General features: G+C 45.8%; 1 protein-coding gene across 1 annotated transcript; it reads right to left on the bottom strand.

Annotated features, from left to right (window-relative positions):
* Nucleotides 1-1,449: 1,449 nt before the first annotated feature.
* DLX5 (distal-less homeobox 5) lies at nt 1,450-5,732 on the bottom strand. The gene is made up of 3 exons (XM_020869837.2): nt 5,241-5,732; nt 3,123-3,307; nt 1,450-2,142 (listed from the first exon to the last, which is right to left on the bottom strand). The coding sequence occupies exons 1-3, from the start codon at nt 5,593-5,595 to the stop codon at nt 1,813-1,815; spliced, it is 870 nt and encodes a 289-aa protein (XP_020725496.1). The 5' UTR covers nt 5,596-5,732; the 3' UTR covers nt 1,450-1,812.
* Between the last annotated feature and the right edge of the window lie 18,667 nt (nt 5,733-24,399).

Here is a 24,399-nt window from a genome sequence, read left to right as displayed (position 1 = left end):
AGAACACACAGGTAAATTCCCCTCCGGGCACACAGCGTGCCTTTTCAGGTCTAGTCTCCCAGCCCTGGAAAAACCTTCTCAGAAATCCTCAGATGACAGGATGTAATTTTTTACGTTCTAATCTCCACTCCCCACCCCCAAGAAGACTCTTTTGTCAAATTTATTACTGCTGACTTCCTAGCTGTAAAATATAACTCATGCAGCTTGTAATTTCCAACAAATGATTTCCCTTGGTGTCCCAAGGAAACAGAATCAGGCGGACGAAGGGACAGTCAGAAAGACACCTAGAGTTCTGGCCTGAGAGCGCAACTCTAGACCCGAGCCGTGGCTCTGCGTGGTCACACTGCTGACGTCTGTGTGCAGAGACGAGGGGAGAACGACGGGACAGAGGCCAGGGTTTGCTGCAAGTCCATCCTCTCCGCCCCGGAGAAGCCTTCACAAAAGAGAAATCCCTGCAAACAGATTCAACTTCCCACCGATTTGGAACCTGCTTTGCCACTGTTTTATGTAAAAGCAAAGCCGGGAGTGCTCCTTCCTGAAAGAACCGGAGTGGTAAAGGGGATGAAGGAAATAAACTTATGTTTGGAGTATTATCTATCTCACACGAAGGAAAATCAACATGGGGCCACAATGCTTTCCTTCCTTTCCTCCACCTCACACTTCCCTTTCCTGGCCGAAAGAAACCGCCCCCCCACCCCCAACCTCCGCCCCCCATCACCACCTCTCGCCCCCGCCCCCCCACATGCCCTGTTTGGCCTACTGATTTAGGTCCATCATTGTTTTCAAGTCCCGTGATCCTTTCCTCTTGTGAAAGAGCTCAGATAAATTTATAATCATACATTAGGGAGTCCAAGGCACTACCATTTGCCACACTGCAAAGATTTCAGCTTTTTAAAAAAATGTAATAGGAGGGGAATTTTCTTTTTCTTTTTTTCATTTTCTCATCTCTGGAAGCTCCCTTTGAAGGGAGTGTAATTTGTCTAATTGCTCTGGCAATACACAGAGGCTGATGGAGGTGGGGGGGGGGGCAGTCTCCACCATAATTGCTTTGAGCTTAGAATTCAGAGTGGTTATTGAGGGATTTCTGCTTCTTTCTTACTCACACACAGAGAGGGAGGGCTGTATTTAGATTTCAGCATTACTTTCTACCTGAAACAATTTGGGGTTAAACTTAAAATTATCTAAACGTTTTTGTGGTTAGGCCAAAAATCACCTTAATATATATTATATGGCAGTACTCTAAACAGGCCACACATGTATATAGACATATAAAGTACAGCATCCAACATACACACATCTACAGTTCTGTATCCATGCGTCCCCACTTTGTTTTCCTTTTTGCCTTGTTGGATCTCTACAGTTTGTCTTCCTTTAATAGCCTGCACAAAACATCACTAGCCCATTGTAAGAGGGGCATATGGAGTATCTTTTAGAAACATTTTGCTTTCATGGTCGAAATAATTTTATTTATCCAGAATATACAGCTTAATTCTTCTATCTACACTTATTTACATGGTTAAAATAACATTGAAAAAAGTCTTTTTGAAAAGTTGAGGTCATAGATTTCAAGGCACCATTGATAGTGTCCACAGTTGCGCAAATGTTCGTCTGTAAAAAAAGGGGGGACGGGCGGGTCCTTTGAAATGCAATAACTTACATGCAAAAAAAAAAAAAAGCTTTACACATGAATTTTTTTGTTTCCGTTTTTCCAAACTTTCCCATATGAATTCCTTTTTTTTAAAAAAAGGTTGATTTTCTAAAACAGCAAAAACACAGTAGTCCCAAAAAAGAGAGCAAGAGAAAGCGGCTGGTCTAATAGAGTGTCCCGGAGGCCAGCGCCAGCGGGTGCTGTAAGGAGCCGGGCGGCGGCAGGTGGGAATTGATTGAGCTGGCTGCGCTCGGATACCAGGAAGCCGAGTTCTCCAGGTAGCTGGACGCGGGGGACTGGTTGGAGGTCGGAGGGTGGGCATGAGGGTGGTGGCTGAGCGAGCGGGTCGAGCCCTGGGGCTCCCACACCGCTGGAGACTGCGGCGAGTTACACGCCATAGGGTCGCTGGAGCTGGGGCTATGCTCCGGGGGCATCTCCCCGTTTTTCATGATCTTCTTGATCTTGGATCTTTTGTTCTGAAACCAGATTTTCACCTGGGTGGGGGGGGGGAACAAAGGCACACGTTACCGGGTCGCTCAGGTGCTTGCCAGCGCGCCTCCCCCAGGGCGGCGACCTGGGGCTTAATTCGGCCCCCAGGAGGCCGGACCCTGGTGTCCCCCCGCAGCTGGCGGCCTATGGTCAAGGGGCTGGACCCGGGGGCACAGCCTGGATCATGGGTCCCAGAGGGGCCGCCGCTGGGGCAGGACGCCCAGGCTTCGGTCTTTGGTTGGGGCCGGGGGAGGGGGAGCGATTGTCCGCGCCGGCCAGCGTGCACGTGTAACCCAGCGCGGGACGCACCCAATGCGGCGCCACGAACGTCTCCGAAACGACCGCCTGAGCGCCGTGCGCCAGAGGCGCGTCCGCGCGAGGTAGGAGGGGGACCAAGGAGTGCCCGACCGCCTCCTTTTCCTCTCACTCCAGCTCGGCTTCGAGGACATTCTTTATTTTTCCGTAGGCCACCGTGGGGTTGCGGTGGGAGTGAATGGGACCCTCCAGGGCAGACTTCCCCGAGCCACAGCGCCCCCCACCTCGGACCGGCCGCAGGCGCAGGGCGTGACCCTCTGCTTCCGGCCCCCAGTGCGCGGCCTGAGACCCCGGCGCGGGGACCGGGCCCTGCTCACCACAGCTGCTCTGCATTGTGCGGAGCACTAGACAGTTTCTTAAAGCTGCGAGGGTGTCCTCGAGACAACCCTCCCCTTGTTCCCAATCTAGGGAACTGGCCCCTCAGCCCCCGTAGCCTCGAAGGGCGGGGGGCTGCTTCTGGGGATGAACGGCGTCTCGCTGCCGTCCCCACCACGCACGGCGACGGCACCCGGCCTGACTTCTAGAGGGGAGGGCGCGGGGTCAGTGTCTGTGTCTGTGAGTTTCTCGCGGGCCCTGATGAGTCGGCTCCAGCCCGCCGGGACCGAACCGCGCGGTCCAGCCGGGCTTGCAGCCCAGGCGGGGCTCTGGCCCAGGACGTGGCCGGATTTACCTGTGTTTGCGTCAGTCCCAGCGAGGCGGCCAGCTCGGCGCGTTCGGGCAGGGCGAGGTACTGAGTCTTCTGAAACCTTCTCTGTAACGCGGCCAGCTGAAAGCTGGAATAAATAGTCCTGGGTTTACGAACTTTCTTTGGTTTGCCGTTCACCATCCTCACCTCGGGCTCGGCCACTTCTTTCTCTAAATAATCAAAACAGACCCGGTTAGAACTCGTTGGCAGACAATGGCCCTTTTGCATAACTTGCGAATACAGTCCTTGAAATTCTTAGCACGCAGCCTTCACTCTCTTTCCCCCATATCACCACCTTTACTTCACGGGAGAGGCCCCCCCCCCCCCATCATGGAAAAGGCCAGGTAGCCTGATTAATTCCCTTCTCTGTTTATTCAGGTTCTCCTGGGTTTTTGCAGAGCGTCTGGCACAGCAAAACTCCCCTCTCGGCGTCCGGGATTTAGCCCTTGCATTGGTTCTTGCTTCACCCGGATTCGTTTTCAATCCCACCTTGTGTTCACCGACGGCTCTGGGGTGAGTTCTGGGCCCGTCTCTCCTGGGAATTCAAGCGAGGAAGCCCGGGCCGTGGTCCCCCTTATGTCAGCGTCTGTTCGGGCGCCCGCAGAGGCCAGACGCATGGGCAGGGAAGACGCTAACCGAGGTCTCCAAAGTTCAAAGACCCACAAGCAAACTGCTCCTTCAATTCAGAGGCAAGCGGTCCGAGCCGCCGCAGACAGAGGGTCGATTATGCAGCCCCCATAATCTCCCTGCAGATCTGCGAGGGCACAGATGTGTCTGGTTTCTTTTACAAATAGACTTAATAAGTTCTTGGCCAAAAGGAAAAAAAAATCTTTCATGTATGCACGAAGCACAGAGCCACTGAAAGGAACGAAGACACCCCACTTCTCCTCCTCCCGCCCCCATCCACCCACCCACCCACCCACCCACTCCGGCAATCTTGTAAAGTTTATCAAGAGTTACAATTTGAAAAAGAACCTGCGGTGGGGTGTTTTCGTAGGAAAGGGGCGGCAGATGAGGACAAATTTAGCAGACTTGGTAGTATAGGCTGGGGCGGGGTGGGGGTGGGGGGAGCGGAAAGACTCTCCGAACGCCTGTTTTCCAAACGTGCCCTGGGGCCACAAGTCCCCTTTCACAAAAGTACCTTCTTATCAAAAGTGCCCATCTCTGAAAGGGGCGGAGACCCTCTCCTTGGGGTGTGTGTGTGTGTGTGTGTGTGTGTGTGTGTGTGTGTGTGCGCGAGCTCCTGGGAGAGGAAGGGTGGAGGATGAGGACTGTGGTCTCCATTCTGCCAGAGCAGGGGATGCTAATATTAGCAGGATTATTAATGTGCTGGTGGGAAGAGATCAAACCTGACCAGCAAAACCTCTCCAAGGAGACCTCATACCTCTCTTACCGCCCAAACTCACTAACCCTCAAACTCTCCAACTAAGTTTCAAGGCAGATGAAAAAGGAGACGCCTTGAAAAAGGAGATGGGAAAGAGAAACAAATTTTAGGCACCCAATGGAGAAAAAAAAATATTGCTCCAATAACGTGACCCTTCAGCAAACCTCCTCCACCTTTAAATGGCTTTTTGTTTTTGGAAATGCCTTGGATAAACCGCAGGGCTTTCGGCGCGCTCTTCCTCTGGCGGGCTAGGGCTCGCGGGCCCCCACCCTGCCCCGCGTGCTCCGGGCACCCACACCACGCTGGCTCGAAGCTACTCCCAGACTGTTCCCTACGGAGTCTTTGAGGCAGCCGTGCATCCCGACTCTCACCGGCCGAGCTCGCCTACCCCCCCACCCCCACCCCAATCCAACAAATAGCCTTCTCCCTACCCCCTTTCCAGTTTAGCTGGCTTGCTCTCCGGGCAAGTTGGGAATCCAGCGACTGAGCAGTCTCCTGAAGGGACCGGAAAGAAGAGACGCTAGTCCGAACACTCCCCGCAGGCTGCTTCTACTAAGAGTCTCTAAAATGCTGGAGAGGGGATTTCTCTTGTTTGTCAAGTCCCGGCCCCCACTCCCTTCCGCCGGGTGCTCCCCCATTGCAGTGGATAGCGCGGCTCCCCCAAGTCCCACCGCATCTCCGTCCTCCCGAATCCTGACTCCCACCCCCACGCCCGGTACCTGGCTGGCTGGTGGCGCTCGGGACGCGGTTGTAGGCGCCGCCGTACTGGTGGTAGGGGCTGGCGTAGCTGTAATCGGCGTACGCTTTGGCGGGGTAGCTGCCGGCGGAGCCGTTCACGCCGTGGTACTGGTACTGGTAAGGGCTGAGCGCCTTGCCGTAGGAAGCCGAGGTAGGAGGGCAGTAGCCGTGCGGGGCTCCCCCCGGGGCGCTGTAGTAGTCGGAATCGGTAGCCGACGACTCCGGCAGAGTTGGCGACTCCTGAGACGGGTGGTGCATGGCTGCGGCCGTCTGGAACGGGGCTTGGAAGTCGCCGGATCGGATGCTGGGGACCCTTCTGTCAAACACTCCTGTCATCGCTCGCTGGCGGCGGCGGCCCGAATTGGCTGTGGGGCTGCTCCGGTCTAAGCTGACATGGCTGTGGGAGCGAGGGAGGAGGAGGAGGAGAGGCGGCGGCGAGGAGGAGGCTGGGAGTCGCGGAGGCTCCGTCTCCGGCTGGCTGACTGCTGGCTGAAGCGCAGCACAGCCTTGGTTAAATCCTTAATTGCGCGCTTACGCACAGCGGGGTGGATCGGGTTCCATTGGCCAGGGCCTCCGGAGCAGCAGCAACACCCTAACTCGTCCAACTAGTTTTAGCACAACAAAGCATTGCTTAAAAAAAAAAAAGGGAGAAAAAAAATGAAGGGGTGGGGGAAGACTGAGAGAGAGAGACAGAGTTGTTGCTTGTTGGGGGAAGGAGGGGTGTCTCAGGCAATCTGTTTTCAGTGAATTCTAGAGGCGACGCAGAAGCCCCAGCACCCAGCTCTGTACTGTCTGGAGACAATGTGTTCCAATGAGCAGCCTCAGAAAGTGCACATGTTTTGGGATGAGGTCGACCACTGTCTCTCCTTACTTCTCAGCTGCACCAGGGGCGAATGTGGAATTAAACACTTAAGAGTGAAGTGGGCGGGGGGGGGGATGTGGGACAAAGGCAAAAAGAAACGGATGAGAACAATATTTTTAGTGGGGTACTGGGAGCTAAGTTGTAATTTACATGTGTTGAAAATTTGCGATTTGGGGAAAGACAGACAAATCTGGAGCAAGCACTTCCTTTGCCGGAGATGAGTTTTATTTCTGAGAGGGTGAGACAAGGGTACTCAAGAATGCACAATAAATGGCAGAAAGAGTTCCTGCAGCCCCCGGTGTCTGCAGTGATTTAAAAAATCACTGCCTTAAGCACAAATACCTTAATGACTCCCAAATTGCTGGCACCCCAAAGGAGCAGGCAGCCCCACATTTTGTTCAATATTCTATTCTGTTTGGATGCTACTGGAATAGAGGATCTATAATTCTGTGTTCAGTGGCCAAAGACTCCTGCAAAAGTGAACGGTCTACTTAGTGCCCTGTCCTCAGGGACTTAGTGGGAACGCCCAGAACACTGGGAAGTAAAGATAAAAGCTCTTTAGGGAAGTTGGGTGAAGCTCATCGATTTCCCTCTCCCAGCTCCAAAGAGGTAGAACCAAGGGCCTGCTTTTTCCTTCCCCAGGTCTGGGTTCCTGTATCCTCAGTCCCTTTATTTCCTGCATCGAAAACATCTTAGGTCGTATGCAAAGAGAGACAAGGCTCAGGAATCAGACCGTTGGTGTTTGGGATGCAGAGTTTGCTTTTCTTGACATGTCATTCTTGCTCTAGCAGTGATCTAGGTGGGAGATTAGAAATTTAATATTAGTTCACCGCTCCCGACTGCCTCTCCCCTCGAATAGGCCACTACAGGAGGTGGATCCTGATTTGGGCCCTCCCAGCATCTTCCTCCAGGGGTCGGGAGCCTGGGAGGTTCACTCCACTTCCAGGGTGGATGCCCTCTTATTGGTGCTTCCTCCCTGCCCCCCACCCCCAACTGGAGAAGAAAACATCTCCATTGATTGTTTCTAGGCCTAGTTTAACTGGGGAACTATTTTGGCTCAAAACAGGCTAGCAGGAGAGCCCAGTGGTGGGGGCAGGTGTGGAACTCGGTGCCCGGATGCCAGCCGGGTGCCAGCCTGGCTCTGAAACTCCAAAGCTGAGGAGCAACCACACATGCACCAACTCCCTGCCTCTGCCATCTGGGCATCGTAAAACCACAGCTGTGGTCACTGGGCCCTTTAGGGGCAACTTCAGCTGAGGGGGGGCCCATGGAAGGCGAGGTGTGTGTCACCAGGTCCACAGTGCCCCTTGCCCTGGCCCAGCCCGAGTCCCCACACCCTGGACTTCTCTGAGACAGATGTCCGGTGAAGAGAGGCAAGGCTGGCCGCCCATCCTCACCCCATGCTGTGGGTGTCAGCGCGGCTGTCCACCCCCTGGCTTTAGGCTGGGGAGGACCACAGGGCTTTGGAGGAATATGCGCAACAGCAGCAGGCTTGCAGTCCTGGCCCGTGCTCTGGAGAAGGTGTCGGCGCCCACTGAGTCACTTTACACACATCCTGCCATTTAATTACACGAGTCGCTTCCCCAAAGCAATGCCAGGGACGGTTCAAAGTGCCTCCTGGCAAAGGCGAATGACTCGGGGAGCAGGCGCCCTTCCACAGCGCCCCCCTCCCCTCCACCACTGCAGCCCTGCCCTGGTGCTTATTATTTATTACAGATTTAAAAGTTATTACGTGGAGGGAAATAAGGGCAATAGGGTTATGCTAAATCAAGTGCTCCTAGCAATGTCCTTAGACATTACTGAGAAGGCAGATTCCCACTTGGATGGATTGGAAACTGCAGAATTTGGGCCAAAAAAAGGACATTCTCTCCCACAGTTTTTACACAAGACAAAAAGGAGTGGGGAGGTGGGGTGGGGAAGGGAAGGATTTAATTCTTTGTTTCAATTCCTAAAGTGTTGGCCTTCATGCCAGACAAGAAGACACTTTTGCAAAGGCCTCTGCCTGCCTCCAAATCCGGGTTGTGTCTCTGAGAGTCCAGAGCATCGACTTGCTTGCTTTGTCCTGTTCTTTGCTAGGTTGACCCCACTCCCTGATACCCTTCTTTTCCTTAAAGGAGGCAGGAGGGAGAGGGAGCGCTAAGAGGGGCCACGATATGGTCCCATTTCATTTCCCATATTGTCTTTGTGACTCTGTGTACCGCTGGCCCCCCAAACCTGGTTGCCGCTTCAGACCCACCCTCCCCGCACACTGACTTTGGGTATCCTGGCTGACAGGTTTGCAACTTTCGCTGGTTCCGTGGTGGTTCTGATACAAGGGCCCAGAGGTTGGAGACCAGCGGGCTGGACGCTGTCACCTCTTTCTAAACCCACTGACCGGCCCAGCCTTGGAGAAACAGCCCCGCGGCTTCCAACTTCTCCAGAAAATGCTCTCCCCGCGGTGGCACGTAGGAAGAATGTGAGTAATTTCATCTCCTAGTAGCCGAAATTTGCAAAGGGCGGGAGGGGGTGGAGGGGAAGCGGACCCTAAGAGAAGAGCAAGTCTTTACCACGAGCGCCACCCAGTGTCCGTGAGGAGCAGCGAGCAAATGGCAAAGGCTTCCCAGACTCAGCGTTCCCGAGTAGACAACGCTGGTTTCTCCCGGGGTTCCAATCGGCTACCACGTGGCTTTCCTTCGATCCACTTAGCGGATCTTTTTCTCCACTCCTACGGCCCTTCGTACCTTTCCTGTTACTCCTTATACATCCAAACGCTTCCTCTTCCCCTCGCCCCCAACCAGATCCCCTTTTTTTTCTGGGTTTCAGCACGAAACCCAGCAGTTTGGCGGAGTACCATGGCCTTCCTGGTGGCTCAGCTCTAAAGAATCCACCTGCAGTGGGGAAGACACGAGTTCGATCCCCTGGATGGGAAGATTCCCTGGCGAAGGGAACGGCAATCCTCTCCACTCTTCTGGTCTGGGAAATCCTATGGACAGAGGAGCCTGGCGGAGGACAGTCTATGGGGTCTTAAAGAGTCGGACACGACTGAGCGGCCTAAACAGTAACAATAACATGCTCTGGGATGACTAGAAACAGGTGAGGCTGAGCCTTGTTTTGGAGACAGTTCTGAAGAAGCAGGCGCCCCTCTAACTGGATGGAGCGCTTGATGCTGAGGGTGATTCACTACTTCCATGACCTGGAAAGATGGTGCCACTGTGAGTTTGCAGGGAGAAGCCCTTGCAAAGGCCTAGGAGAAGGTCATTTTAATAGCAGGGTTAACTTAGCTTTCTCCCTCTGGCCCCTCTGGAGGTCTGCTTACTTGTAGGCGTACCAAAAGTAGAACATCCTTTCCTTTGGGCTTAAAGCTCAGCCAGATTACTGCACCTGAAAATATTTATAACTGAAGATCTTTTTAATATGTAAACGATTTAATTAAGACATTGTACTCATCAGTTGGATGCACAAAATTCAGGTAGATAAAGGACCCCCATAGCATGATGTGCATGTTCATTCGCTTCAGTTGTATCCGACTGTGGCAAGCCCATGGACTATAGCCTGCCAGGCTCCACTGTCCATGGAATTTTCCAGGCAAGAATATTGGAGTGGGTTGCCAGGCCCTCCTCCAGGGGATCTTCCCAACCCAGGGATTGAACCTGGGTCTCCTGCACTTTTTGCATTGCAGGCTGCCGAGCCACTGAGGAAGCCTGCATAGCATGATACTAGCATTATACGTGAAAACTTGATATAAACAAGGCTTCTTTATTTTAGAATCTTTTTAGAATTATTTTTGAATCAGTGGGCTACCTGTCTTTTAAAAGTCCTTTTCTTGGGTTGAGGTTTATTTCAGTTTTTATTTGCAGTGCTTGATCTGTTACTTTTCTTCATCTGTCCAATAAAAATTGCTCTGAGAGCAGTTCACTGTTTCTATGTCTTTAACGATCACGATACATCTAGAGCACTTTTCATCCCAGGAATCTCAGACAGAAACACAGCTGGTTACATATATCTTATATTTTGTAGAGAGAGATTTGAGTAATCATTTTATTTACAGTGGAGCGTCACTTTTCTTTGAAGTAGGGCACAGAGATCATTTAATAAGGTAAGGGACTTAACTTTCTTGGTGGTTCAGTGGCTGAGACTCCACGCTCCCAGTGGAGGGGGCTGGGGTTCAGTCCTAGTCGGGGAGCTAGATCCTACATGCTGCAACTGAGACCTGATACAGCCAAATAAATAAATAACAATAAATTTAAAAAATAACTGTAGAGCCCCCAAATATTAAATTTGATGTTTGTCTAGAAAAGACACATTTCCGTGAATCTGAGGAGATGAAAAGATAGGAGTGATGATTGAAAAAGTGAAGGCTTTTAAAAAATATCAAAGGTTGTTGGCCGTTGGTTTTGGAAACTCAGCTGAATGGCTTTTGGGTCTCTCTATAGAGAGCCAGGCACACTGGCTTGAAACTGACATTCAGAGGTGGTTCCTTTTCTGAGTTAACAAAACTGTCTAATTCCCCACCTAGGTTTAAGGTTGTTACTATGCACTCATGAGGCTGAACTAACTAGGCCGAAGCCAAAATGGCTTGGCCTATCTGAATGGACAGTGAGCTTACCCAGGGAAAGAGGTGAGGGAATGGGGGTGTGATGGAGTGATGGGAAGGAGAGGTAAAAAGATTCCTCCCATTCTGAAATTAATTACAGTGCCCCCCTGCCCTCAAGAAAAGTGTGTTTGGAGTTAAAGGGTATCTCCAACAAAGTCATCTCAAAGGATTCACTAGCGGGCAATTATAAATATTCTGAATAAATTAAAAATCCCCAAAGGGGAAAACTATTTTCCACTTAATTCCAACCTAATAGGATATTTTTTGTTTTTTTCCCAAATGATAGTGCAGATCATAGACTTCTACACATTTTGTTTCTATAATTAAGACATTAAAATGTGTTTATTCATTTAACTTAAACATAACTGTTTAGGAAAAGGCCTTAAGTATCCACTCAAATCTATTCTCTATGAGATGAATTTAATATACCACAGCTGAAAACACTTCAAGCTCATCTAAGTAGGAAGTAAATGGGATTATATTATTATATGTCTTTACAAACTGAAATTGAGTTATATTCTTCCTTCTAAACTCAGATTTCATCTTCTTGAAAAGGTTTGGCTGTGATACTATTTACAAAACCTTTATTCTTCTTAAAGATATATAAATATTCCCATTTAAAAATTACCCTTTGTGGAGTTAAAAGAAAAGTAATTGGCAGACAGGGATTCGGAGCAATGATCCAACTCTGGCAAGGAAATAGCAAGAGTGGAGCTTAAGTCATTTTTAATAACGTTCTAATTCCAAGATCAATTTAGAATTTTAAAGTTCATTGATCCTAAGCCACTGTATTTTTATGATCTGACAACACTGTATGCAAAGATGTAAAAAAAAAAAAATCACTTCTAAAGTCAGATCCATTCAGACTATTCAAACACTGAGCTGGGTAAAACTTGGCACACAAATATATGCATGCGGGCAGGTAATATAAATTTATAGACATTTTTGCACTCTGCCTTATTTATATCATTTTTATAGATTAAAATGAATAGCAAGAAAATTCAAAACCTTTATGTACAGCTGTGTTTACTACCTTATACCTTCTAAAAAGAGAAAGATTCTTAAACAGGCAACCTCAGCTTGACGGAAGAGGTTTCCCTGCTGTGTTCCACAGCATAATCAGTGGAAGGCACAGTGCCCACCTGGACTTGCATCCCTCTGTGATCCTGCAGAAGAAAATTAAGGCAACAGAAAGGAAAAGTCAATAGCTTCCCAAGTGAAGTGTAGCTGACGTAGCAGTGGAATCTTTTCTTAAAAAAAAAACCCCAAGAACTGTAGACAGAAAAGATGCATTACCCTACTTGTACCCAGGATCTTAGTAAAGTCAATTTATATAGTCCTTGGGCAGTTAAGCTGATCTTTGCTTCTGCAACACTTAGTTTGATTTCTCTTTCTCAACATACTCCTTTATAAATTTATTTTTAATTGTAGGATAGTTGCTTCACAATAATGGTTTGGTTTCTGCCACACATCATCATGAATGAGCCATAGGTGTACCTATGTCCCCTCCCTCTTAAATCTCCCTCCCACCTCCCACTCTTTCCCACGCCTCTAGTTTGTTACAGAGCCCCCGTTTGAGTTCCCTGAGTCTACAGCAAATTTCCGTTGGCATAGCAGACTCTTAGATGGTGCATTTAGCAAAGTCGTATAAGCATATACATTCACATAATCTGTTGCTGCATGCTGGTTTAAAACGTTTTCTCAGTTTTACCCCCAGTAGATGTGTGTGTTTCGATTGGTTACTTTGGGAATCAGGGAACACTTTGGTTGCTGCTTCTGCTTTTCAATAGCCCTCACTTTGCAGGCAACATACTATCTGCCTGCATGCACTATTGCTTTTTCTTTTTACAAAACATCATTTATTTACTTGTTTGCACTATTGTTAGTTTAAAATTGGGTTGGAGGAGTGGGTGAAATGAGTGGAGGAGACCAGAAGGGAAAATATTCAAGTTATAAAATGAATAAGTCATGGGGACATGATGTCCAGAATGGTGACTATAGTTAATAGTTTTGTGTTGCATGTTTGAAAGTTGCTAAGAGAGGAGATCGTAAGTGCTCTCATAACAAGGAAAAAACGTAACTGTATGGTGATTGATGTTAATTGGACTTATTGTGGTGATCATTTTGCTATATATACAAATATCAAATCATTATGTTGTACACCTGAAACTGATATATGTATCAATTATACTTCAATAGAACAAATAAAATGGGGTTTAGGGCTATCTTGGAATTTTACTTACAAGTTCCAGGAATCCTTGGAACTATAGAGGGGAAAGAGGCTTCATTTTTTTGAAGCTCTGAACTTCAGCTCCCCACAGAATATATACAGATATTGCATTAAATCCTCTCCTAGAAAAAAGTAAAAATGGAAATCAACAAATCAGTGAATAACTGGTACAGGCTTTGAAAGCATTCAGAATACACTATGGATGTGCTATTCTTTCCCTACACTTTTCCCTTACTTCCTTTGTTATTTGAGTCTGTCACTGCTTCAGGGGTGTACTGTTTTATAGCTTTTTCACACTTGCTGTTTAAGAGTTTCAGACACTTTCAGGATCATGTTATAGAGTAACTGTGCTCGGTCACTGGTACTTAACCTACACAGTAAACTTGGAGAGAATAAGGAGAATTCTTCTCCATTGAGAAAAAGAAGTGAACTAAAGAGCTCATCTTTGCTACAGTGATAATATTTTTTATAGAATTATTCCTGAAGCCAGTCATTTGGGTGTAAAACTTGCAAGAGGATATTTAGTAGTTAAAATTGTGTGGTAATTTCCCCTTATCTTACAAGAATAATGAAAAAGATTGGAAGAGAAATAGAAGGATGGAAGACAAGAGGGTAGAAACTGCCAGGCATAAATGACCACTCTGCTCTTTCGGAATTAGAACAGTCATTGGGGATGGCATTTAGGAAAAACATGAGTGCACCCCAGGACTGTTCTTTGGGGGAGCACTTCCCAGAGAGGTTGCAATGAATGGGGTAGAAGGTGCTAATGACAGTTCTAGTCTTTGTGACTTTCTTTTACTGGGTCATTAAATTCAACGTGGCCCTAAATATAACAGTTTAGAAAAATGTTCTCTAAGTTTTCTAGTATGTTATTGGGTTTCATTCCTCTTCATAGTCTGATGGTGAACATTTGGCTTGTCCTTTTGCAAATTTTATAGGCCTTTAAATGGTTTTTTCCCAAAGGGATTTCATGTATAATTCACTTCTCTTTTCACGGTAGCCTTGAGAAGTAGCTATGTTAGACTGTTATGGGTGGTCTTCAACTTTTATATATTTGCCTTTCCTTTAACTTGGGCTTGCTCATATTCCATATTGGCACTCTTACCCAAGCCTTTATTGGTGGGTTTGAGCCATGATGTGGTGACGTTGCCTGCCAGCCACTACTGTTGGGACCCAAGTGTCAGACCTTGATGTAAGCAGTGCCAAGTGAATGTCCTTTCATGCCTCGGAATATTCAGGCATGGAATTTTTGGCTCATGTGGGGCAGCCGTCTCTCCCTGCCTGGCCTAATCCCTCCTTCCCTCTTGCTGCCAACCTTGCAACCTTCCGCCTTTCCATGTGCTCCGCATCGGGCTTGCCTAACCCCGTGCCTCCTGGAGGTTAGTGGGTGCCTGAGAAGGGTGATGCTTGGCTCAGCCCTCTGCCTGTGCAAGACAAGCCGCCACCTCCCTTGCACACAGGTGGGTGGGCCAGAGGGAGGCAGCGCTGGTGGGTACCGTTAGGAACTTTCTATTTGGTTAGCTCTTTAGAAATGAATGGGCTTCCTGCGTGGCTCAGATGGAAAAGAATGTGCCTGCAATTCAGAGACCTGGGTTCAATCCCTGGGTCAGGAAGATCCCCTGGAGAAGGGAAAGGCTACCCACTCCAGTCTTCTTGCCTGGAGAAGTCCATAGACAGAGGAGCCTGGTAGGCTGTAATTCCCTGGAGAAGGGAAAGGCTATCTACTCCAGTATTTTTGCCTGGAGAATTCTATGGACATAGAAGCCTGGCAGGCTGTGGTCCATGGGGTCACAAAGACTGAGCGATGCACATGACCGAGCTACTAACACTTCTTTTCTGGGAAGTGAATATCCACTTTCAACTACATCTACTTTGAATAAAAGATATTCCTTGAATACCTGTTTGACAGACTAGTAAACTGAGGCCCAAGGAGTCTCCATTAATAATAATAATACCTTGAATTTTCTTAGAGTTTTGAGCTTAAAGAATCTCAGCAAATTCTCTATAATTTAGTATTTACCCCCACAGTATTCTTGAGAGAAAAGTAGAGCACTGAGAAATCTGACTTCCTAACTTATTGGACGTATGCTGTATGAAACCCTGCTGTTACCTAAGGTTAATCAGAAATTCCCATGGTTAAAGTGCTATCCATGTTTGTTTTTCTGTTCCTGACTTCATTCCATATGATGGTTTCTAGGTACATCCATCTTCTCTACAAATGACCCAACTTTATTCCTTTTAGTGACTAATATTCCATTGTGTATAAGTGCCACATATTTGCATATATGTGGAATCTAGAAAAATGCTACAGATGAACTTATTTGCAGGGCAGGATAGAGACTCAGATGTAGAGAACAGACATGTGGGCATGATTGGGGGAGAGGAGGGTGGGGCAAATCGGGAGATTGGGCTTGACATATATATATACTACCACGTGTAAAATTGATAGCTAGAGGGAACCTGCTGTATATCACAGGGAGCTCAGCTCAGTGCTGAGGACCTCGGGGGGTGTGATGGGGGTGGCGTGGGAGGGAGGTCCAGGAGGGAGGGGACGTATGTATACGTAAAGCTGATTTACTTTGTTGTACGGCAGAAACTAACATAATGTTGTAAGCAACTATACCCCAAGAAAAAATGCTGTCTGTATACACACACCAAAAAGCTGGTCAAAAGCAAATTTGGTACTCTCTTAATATATAAAATAACAGTATTCAGTAGGCATTTACTATGTGCTAATTATTTTGTGTTTATTTTTTCACTTCTTCTTTATAGCAGTGTGCAAGAAGGCACCTCATTATCCCATTCACATGGGGGAATGCGAGACAGAGGTTAAGAATCTTAGTTATGTTGCTGTAGCTGGCAAGTTTATTACATGGGGAATCTCGAAAACTGGAAATCCTCCACCCTCCAATAAGAGCAAAGAATTGTGGCTTTAGACCCCAGGATAACATTTTTGTTGTTCCTTTTCTTTTTCTTAGTATTTTCAGACACATTCAACAAATCTTTCAATTGTAATAGTTTGTTTTATCCTTTTTCTTGGCCACACCACCGGACATGTGTGATCTTAGTTCTCCAACTAGGGGTCAAATCCACGCCCCTTGGAGTGGAGGCACAGAGTCTAGCCACTGGATCACCAGGGGAGTCCCTGTAATGGTTTGTTTACATCAACAGTTCTCATGAACAATGTTGTTCTCATCAACAACTTAATGAACCTCATTTTTTTTTTTAAAGGATACAATTGGTGGATATTAATTTAGGAAGTTGAATTGAGATATGATGTAGATCTTGGGTGTTCGGGAGCCCTCAGGATTGGAACCAGGAAAATTCAGGGGAAAGTTGCTCTAATAGGAAAGCTTAATTTCCTAACTGATGTAATGAGCAGTTGGTCCCTTGGAACTAACTAGGGACAGTCCCTGTAAAACTGAGTGGGAGACCTGATTCTACCATTTGCCTCCGTTCTTCACCAACACCCCCCGCACACCCCTTCCCTCTTCACATCCACGCGTGTATCTCACGTATCTATCTGTAGACTATTCTAACAAAATCTCAGTTTCTTATCAAAATTGTGTGTGTATGCTCAGGTGCTCAGTCATGTCTGACTCTTTGTGATCCCATGAACTGTAGCCCGCCAGGCTCCTCTGTTCCTGGAATTCTCTAGGCAAGAATACTGGAGTGGGTTGCCATTTTCTCCTCCAGGGGATCTTCCTGACCCAGGGACCCATCCCGGGTCTCCTGTGTCTCCTGCATATGCATAGGCAGGTGAATTCTTTACAGTTATGTGTAGGGTGACCATGTATGGTATCGTTCACACTGAGACACTTTTTTTTTTTTTTATTTTAAGCAGTGTTATGTTAGTTTCAGGTGTACAAACAGATATTTTGGAAAATTAAAAGATGATAATAATTACCCTAGGACAAAAGCTGGAATGTTCCTGGACAAACCTTAATTTTAGAATATATTTCTGAGACTCCGCAAAGTATTTTAGTAGGCCACCTTGGGAAGTCCTATCCAGTAGCCTGACATTATGGGAATTTTCATGGTAGGGAGAGCAGAGGTTTTCTAGATGCCTTGGGGTCGGGCTACTGGGCCTGTACCCGAGAGGTTGGGGAGGGTCGGGCCCATCACCAGAGGTTGTGAAGGGTGTGCACTGCACAAGGGTGCTATGATGAAAGGAGAATGGGAACCGAGTCCAGCCTGTACGCTATCTGCCCAGCCATGTATCTAAGCGAGGGGCTGTGTCTGCCCCAGCAGAGGTGCATCTGTCTATAGACACACAAAGGCACCACATAGACTGGGAGAATCCCTGAGTGTAGCCAAATTCCATCTTTTGTCTAAGTTTTCCAAAGTATTGACTCTCTATCCCCTTTTTCATTTTGATTATTATCTTTATAGTCCTGGCAGAAATCACGCCTCTGTATTTTAAAAATCACTTAATCTGAGTCTCCCACATAATAGAAAACTGTAGAGACCTGAAACCCGAGGCTCTCAAATGCACAAAAGTATACCGAGAGGTTTTGTTTTCTTTTAAGCTTGGACCGTCCTAAAGCTTTTCAAAATCTGGTATATAGAGAGGATAAATGCTTATGCCTAAACTGACCATGCATTCAAGGGCTGTATTTCTTTTCTTCTGTGAGGCGTGCCATATACAACAAAGATATCTCCCTTACTGCCAAGGTTTCTTCAAAGAGTGAAACTTGGAGGACTATTACCTTTCACAAAACTTTTAAAATGTACTCATTGGCCTTGCAAAAGAAATGACTATCTGGTGCAATTATGTTGGACCATAGACCCAAAGAACAATGAATGTTTCAAACACAAATTGCTTTTGAGAATCATAGTTCTATTCTCGGCTTGAAGACATTCATGTAGGAGATTAACAGAGAATTTTAATAAAAAAACTCTCTGGATAAAGGAAATTAGATGAGCAATGCCAGTTTGTCTTTTAAGTTGCTTGAGCACATCTGTCATAACAGACCTTGCCCCAGATTGTGGAACCCTTTCCTTCCAGAATCTCTTAATGGTAGTAGAACTTACAGTGCCATAATTTCCTTTCATTTTTGACAGTGTTATCCTATCTTTACAGACTTACACTGACAGCGTTTCATCTTAACGTCATTAGATCATCTCACCTGACTTTTGCATGTGGCACACGTCATTACATTGCAGTGATGGTGCTATGCAATTAACAGTGCAGTGAACAGGATATTAGCATGATTACTGGCGAAAAAAGTTAGAACATACAGATATAGCGTTCTGCATTTGAAAGCATATTATGGCTATTAGTTAGTCTGCCCAGTGCTCCTGGGATCCGGTGAAACTTACTATTCTTTTACACCAAGTAGGCTAATGAAAGGAGACGATATTATAGGACCAGGCACTGGCTGAACTTTCCTTAACTTCTTCGACTTTTTTAAACTTAAAAAAGTTGGATATAAAGATTTATAGTAACCAGTCATTGCCTTTAAAGGCTGGACATGTGAGAAAATTGCATTTCCCCTTGAAATTCTGCTTTACCTCTTTTCCATTTACGTGATTATCATGGCAGTTAACAACAGGTTTTGTGAATGTTGATTGATATGTAATCTGGAATTATTGAAAGCATCAGTATTGAGAAAATAGAATTGATCTAATCTGAGAAAAATCACTTAATATTTTAATTGAAGTATAGTTGATTTACAACGTGTTAATTTCTGCTGTACCATGAAATGATTCAGTTATACATGTATATATACATTCTTGTTATATATAAATTCTTATTTTATATATAACATATTATATGTGTATGTAACGTTCTTTTCCATTATGGTTTACTACAGGGTATTTTATTATAGTACCCTATGCTTTATAGTAAGACCTTTTTTTTTTTAATTGTTTTATTTCATTTATTGGACACACAGCATGTGGGATCTTAGTTCCCCAACCAGGGATAGAACCTATGCTCCCTCCATTGGGAGCTCAGAGTTTAAACACTGGACCACAAGGGAATCCCCCTATAGTAAGATCTTTTTTAAAAAATCCATCTTCTGTATAATAGTTTGTATCTACTGACCCCAAACTCTCAATTGATCTCGCCCTCATCTTCCCTTCCGCTTGTCAGCCACAAGTCTGTTTCTGTTTCATAGATATGTTTGTTTGTGCCATATTTTAGATTTCACATATACGTAATATAATTATATGGCTTTTGTCTCTCTTTCTGACTTACGTCACTCAGTATGATAATCTCTAGGTCCATTCATGTTGCTGCAAATGGCATTACCTCATCCTTTTTTATGGCTGAGTGGTATTCCGTGTGTGTGTGTGTGTGTGTGTGTGTGTATCATATCCTCTTTATGCATTCATCTGTCAGGGCACATTTAGGCTGCTTCCATGTCTTGGCTCTTGTGAGTAGTGCTGCAGTGAAGATTGGAACATGTATCTTTTAGAATGAAGAGTTTTATCTGGGTATATTCTCAGGGGTGGGATTGCTGGATCATTTGGCAACTCTGTTTTTAGCTTTTTGAGGAACCTCCATAATGTTTTCAGTGGTGGCTGCACCAGTTGACATTCCTACCAGAAGTGTAGGAGGGTTCCCTTTTCCCCATACCCTCTCCAGCATTTGTTATTTGTAGACTTTTTAATGATTACCATCTCACAGGTGTGAGGTGATACCTCATTGTAGTTTTGCTTTGCATTTCTCTGATAATTAGCAATGATGAGCATCTTTTCATGTGCCCATTGACCATCTGTATGTCATCTTTGGAGAAATGTCTATTTAAGTCTATGCACATTTTTTGATTGGGTTGTTTAGTTTTTTTGATACTGAATTGTATGAACTGTTTTAATATGTTGGAGATTAAGCCCTTGTTGGTCACATCATTTGCAAAAATTTTCTCCCAGTCTCTAGGCTGTTTTTCATTTGTTTATGGTTTCCTTTGCTGTACCAGAGCTTGTGAGTTTAATTAGACCCCGCTTGTTTATTTTTGCTTTTTTAGCTTTGCGAGACCAACCCAAGAAAACATTGGTATGATTTATGTCAGAGAACATTTTGTCTATGTTCTCGGAGCTTTATGGCGCTGTGTCTTATCTTTTAGTCTTTAAGCCATTTTGAGTCTGTTTTTGTGAATGGTGTGAGGGTGTGTTCTGGCTTCATTGATTCACATGCAACTGTCCAGCTTTCCCAACATCACTGGCTGAAGAGACTGTCTTTTCCCCATCCTGTCTTCTCGCTTCCTTTGACACAGAATAACTGACTACAGGTGTGTGGGCTTATTTCTGGGCCTTCTGTTCTGTTCCATTGATCCATGGGTCTGTGTTTGTGCTGTTTTGATTACCATGCCATCTTGATTACTGAAGCTTTGTAGCTACAGTAGACTGCCCCGAAGTCTGGGAGGATTGCCTCCTGCTTTGTTCTTTTTTCTTCAGGCCTAGTTTTTTATAAAAAGTTTTCTTTCTTTCTTTCTGGCTGTGCTGGGTCTTCATTGCTATGCACAGGCTTTCTCTAGTTGTGGTGTGCAGGCTTCTCACTGCAGTGGCTTCTGTTGTTGCCGAGCATGGGCTCTAGGCACATGGGCTTCAGTAGTTGGGGCATTTAGACTCAGTAGTTGTGGTTCACAGATTTAGTTTCCCTGTGGCATGTGGGATCTTCCCTGCCAGGGATCTAACCCTAGCAGGCAATTCTTAACCACTGGACTACCAGGAAAACCAAGGCCTTAGTTTTTAACCACTAACCAGGAAATCATGTGATCAAAGGATGACATCGAAACCATTTTATAGCTATAGAAATTTTGATAATTGAAAAGCCTCAATATTTCCATCATATTTTTTCTAAAATATCTCACAAGTATAATAATGCTTTAACCAATTTGGGAGACTCTGTATTGTCTGGGTGGGAGAGGATGAGCTGATTGCCTTTTATTTAATCCCATAATTCACCATGGTTTCCAATTTTAAGGTGATAAAAGAAATTGATTGTTTGAATTGATCAAAAGTTTTATAAGCTTTCTGAGCCCCAGTTTTGGAATTTGAATAGTTATAAAAGTATTTATTGTAAAGATTATCACGATGGTAAAATGAGATGACAAATATAAATCTCTTGACTCAGAATCTGGACATAGTAGATAACTCAATTAAGAGGAACAATTAGTATAACTTGAGAGAGCTTGACTGGCCTGGGAACTAGGGCAGAAACTTTAGTGGCTGGGGAGCGGGACTTCTCAGGGGACATTTCTTCACTCTTGGCCCTTCTTCTGCTAGGTTCACATTGCCAGGATAGGCAGTATTCCAGGATCTCAGGGTTTATTATTTTACTTGGCCACCCTCTGCAATGATTCAGCAGTGAATGGGAGCAGTGTCAGTGGATGAACGTGTGTAGATGGATCAGAACCAGTTTGTCTAACTGACTAGTATTATTTTACCAAATCTTCCCCCACCCTCCTGTAAAAGGAAGACACCAAATGTTGTAGTTGTTCAGTTGCTCAGTCGTGTCCGACTCTTTGTGACCCCGTGGACTGCAGTATGCCAGGCTTGCCTGTCCTTCTCCATCTCCCAGAGTTTGCTCAGACTGCACGTCCATTGAGTCGGTGATGCTATCCAACCATCTCGTCCTCTGTCACCCCTTCTCCTCCTGACCTCAGTCTTTCCCAATATCAGGGTCTTTTCCAATGAACCAGTTTGTCTAACTTTGACTAGTATCTTACCAAATCTTCCCTCACCCTCCTATAAAAGGAAGAAACTAAATGAAAAGAATACAAATTTTCACTTTAATTAAATAAATTCATAACTCCTGGGACTATATGTATGTCCCTATGACTTACTAATAGTCATATCCATTTTGTGACAAACTGGTATTTTTAATCAAAAATTTAATCAAAAGCTTTTGAGGTCAGAAATATTGTATCTTTTTTATTTTATGCACAACTTCAAGTCTTTCCTTATACCACTGAATTTTCTTTTGACTCCTACGTTATCCCAAGTCCTCCTTGTCTCAAGCCCCACTATTATAGTAGCCTCTGATTTTAGTCTTTCCATGTTCCAGTCCATCAGCCTCAACTCTATTCTGTCTCACCAATGATGGCTGTTCCCTGTGAGATCAAGCCTGAACTGAGATCAAGCCTTAACTGAACACTGTGGCTTGAAAAGCTCCCACAGTCTGGTTCTGACCCCATCCATCCAGTGTATTTCCATCTTGAGCTGCCTCAAACAATCCCATGTCTTCAGTCAAGCTCCTGCTCTCCTTGTTCCCAATCATAGCGTATACTTTCCCACTATCTTTGATTCTCCTGATCCCAGCTGGGGTTCAGTGTAGAAAGCAGAAGTCATTTGAGATGTTCTAGGCAGTGAGAGATTTCAGGCAGTTGGTACTTTAAAAAGTGTCAGAAGGTCTGGAGGCAGAGTCTAGGCCAGGCCTCCAGAAACACCTCCTGGAGCATAATAGAGGCTGCTAACAGATTTAATTCAAGAAGCTCTGCAGCAGCCCAGGGAGATCAAAAGCTGCTGCCATCACTGCTGTTGCACTGCCTCTTAACCGAGGAAACTGGGGGGAAAAAAACCCAAAGACTATTTTCCATTCCATGTAGCTAGCATAAAGAGCCAAAGGGTTATGAAAATGGCCTTTCCTTCATGTCTGCTTTCTACATGGAAAAAAATGCATGCCTTTGCAACCTGAATCCTTGCTGCAAAGGAGTCTTCCCGTACACGAGGGAAACTAGAAAAACGGTGAGTGAGTTTTGTTTTTCTTTCACTGAGAGGATAATTACTTTACAATGTTGGGTTGGTTTCTGCCCTACATCAACATGAATCAGCCGTATGTCCGTCCCTCTTGAACCTCCCTTCCACCTCCTGCCCCATCCCACCCTCCAGGTCGTCCGGGAACACCAGGGTTGAGCTCCCTGTGCTGCCCAGCAAATTCCCACCGGCTGTCTGTTTTACATATGGTAATGTGTGTGTGTCCATGCTGCTCTCTTAATTGGTCCCACCTTCCCCTGCTGTGTCTGTAAGTCTGTTCTCTATGTCTCTGCATCTCTGTTGCTGTCCTGCAGATAAGTTCAGTAGATGGAGTTTGAGAGAGCTAGTTGATGGTTTAACTCCAGTCCTTGCTTACCTCTCCTACATGTAAAATATATGAGATACATAGAGAGCATAAAACTAAGGTCTCCCTCTTCTCTTCTTCCCTTCTCTCCCTTGAGTTACTTATTTGAAGGCTCAGTTCAGATGTCTCCTCCTCCAGGAAATAGCATGCAATGTCAATGGTAGATCTTTTTACGCCATAATCCTCCTTAACCCACATTGCAGAGATAGTAAATGGGTGGTTCACATGGCCGCACTCTGCCTCCGCGCACCCTCGCCATCATCCCACTTGAATAGCGAGATTAAAGCCCGAATTTACTCAGCCTGGAACTGGCCTCAGAATCCTTTATATCACAGTACTCAAGTCAGCCTCTGTCTACTGAGAAGTTATAAAGGCATGGTTCCTGCCCTCAACTGGGTCTTCCCTTACTCTTTAGACTTTTAAAATCACCCCTCTCTTTGACTTCCCCTCCCATGGAGTCTGTCAGTGTCCTGTTCCTGAGATAGCTCCTTCAGTGCTGAGATTTTCAGCAAAGGAGCCTCTTAATGCCCATGAGCTTGGGTTCTGCCTCTCTCTTTCCAACCTCTCTTTTGAATTCCGGTTATGGATCTTCAGTGGACATTTCAACTGATTCTGTAATTACCTCCAACTCAGGCAGATTGGGGGCTTCCCTGGTGGCTCAGAGGGTAAAGAATCTGCCTGCAATGCAGGAGACCCGGGTTTGATGCCTAGGTCAGGAAGATCCCCTGGAGAAGGGAATAGCAACCCACTCCAGTATTTTCGCCTGGGAAATCCCATGGACAGAGGAGCCTGGTGGGGCTGCAGCTCATGGGGTCACAGAGTCGGACACGACTGGGCGGCTGAACACACAGGCAGATAGACTTCATCATCATGGTTCTGATTGTCCTCTTTCTTCAATGAATCCACAGTTCTTCTAATCACAAAGCTGGAAAACTTTGCAGTCAACCTCGAGGACTCCTTCTCTTTTATTTTTGTAACAGGGACAATATTTGTGATGGGGAGGACATTAAACAGATATACACAGCTCAACCTTGGATAATATGGCCTCTCACAGGTATAGTACTCTAGGACCTTTGAAAGGATGCCTGCACTTATAGTCTCACAGCTAAATTATCAAGAAAGTTGAGACAAGAAGAAAAAGCTGGGTACAGGAGCGCCTTATTCAGCCTTTAAAAAGTATGAAAATCTGACACATGTTGCAACATAGATGAAACTTGAAGACATTATTCTGAATGAAATAAGCTAGACACAGAATGGCACTTATATTAAGTACCTAGGAAAACAAATAGAGACAGAATGTATCACAGTGATTGGGAGGGATTGGGGGAAGAGAGGGATGGGAAGGTTTTTCTTTTCTTTTTTTTTTTACTGTGCTGGGTCTTTACTGTGGCATGCAGGCTTCTCTGGTT

Source organism: Odocoileus virginianus, chromosome 1 (assembly GCF_023699985.2).
Source record: "Odocoileus virginianus isolate 20LAN1187 ecotype Illinois chromosome 1, Ovbor_1.2, whole genome shotgun sequence".
Lineage (NCBI taxonomy): Eukaryota > Metazoa > Chordata > Mammalia > Artiodactyla > Cervidae > Odocoileus > Odocoileus virginianus.
The sequence above is the reverse complement of the archived record's forward strand: the minus strand, read 5'-3'. Positions and strand labels throughout refer to the sequence as shown.

What these genes read in the sequence shown, in the direction of transcription:
- DLX5 (XM_020869837.2), bottom strand. Translation starts at nt 5,595, where the DNA reads ATGACAGGAGTGTTTGACAGAAGGGTCCCCAGCATCCGATCCGGCGAC. An exon ending in GAGCGCCACCAGCCAGCCAG is followed by an intron (nt 3,308 to 5,240) that starts GTACCGGGCGTG and finishes TTGATTATTTAG; the next exon opens with AGAAAGAAGTGGCCGAGCCC. An exon ending in TGGGACTGACGCAAACACAG is followed by an intron (nt 2,143 to 3,122) that starts GTAAATCCGGCC and finishes CCCCCCACCCAG; the next exon opens with GTGAAAATCTGGTTTCAGAA.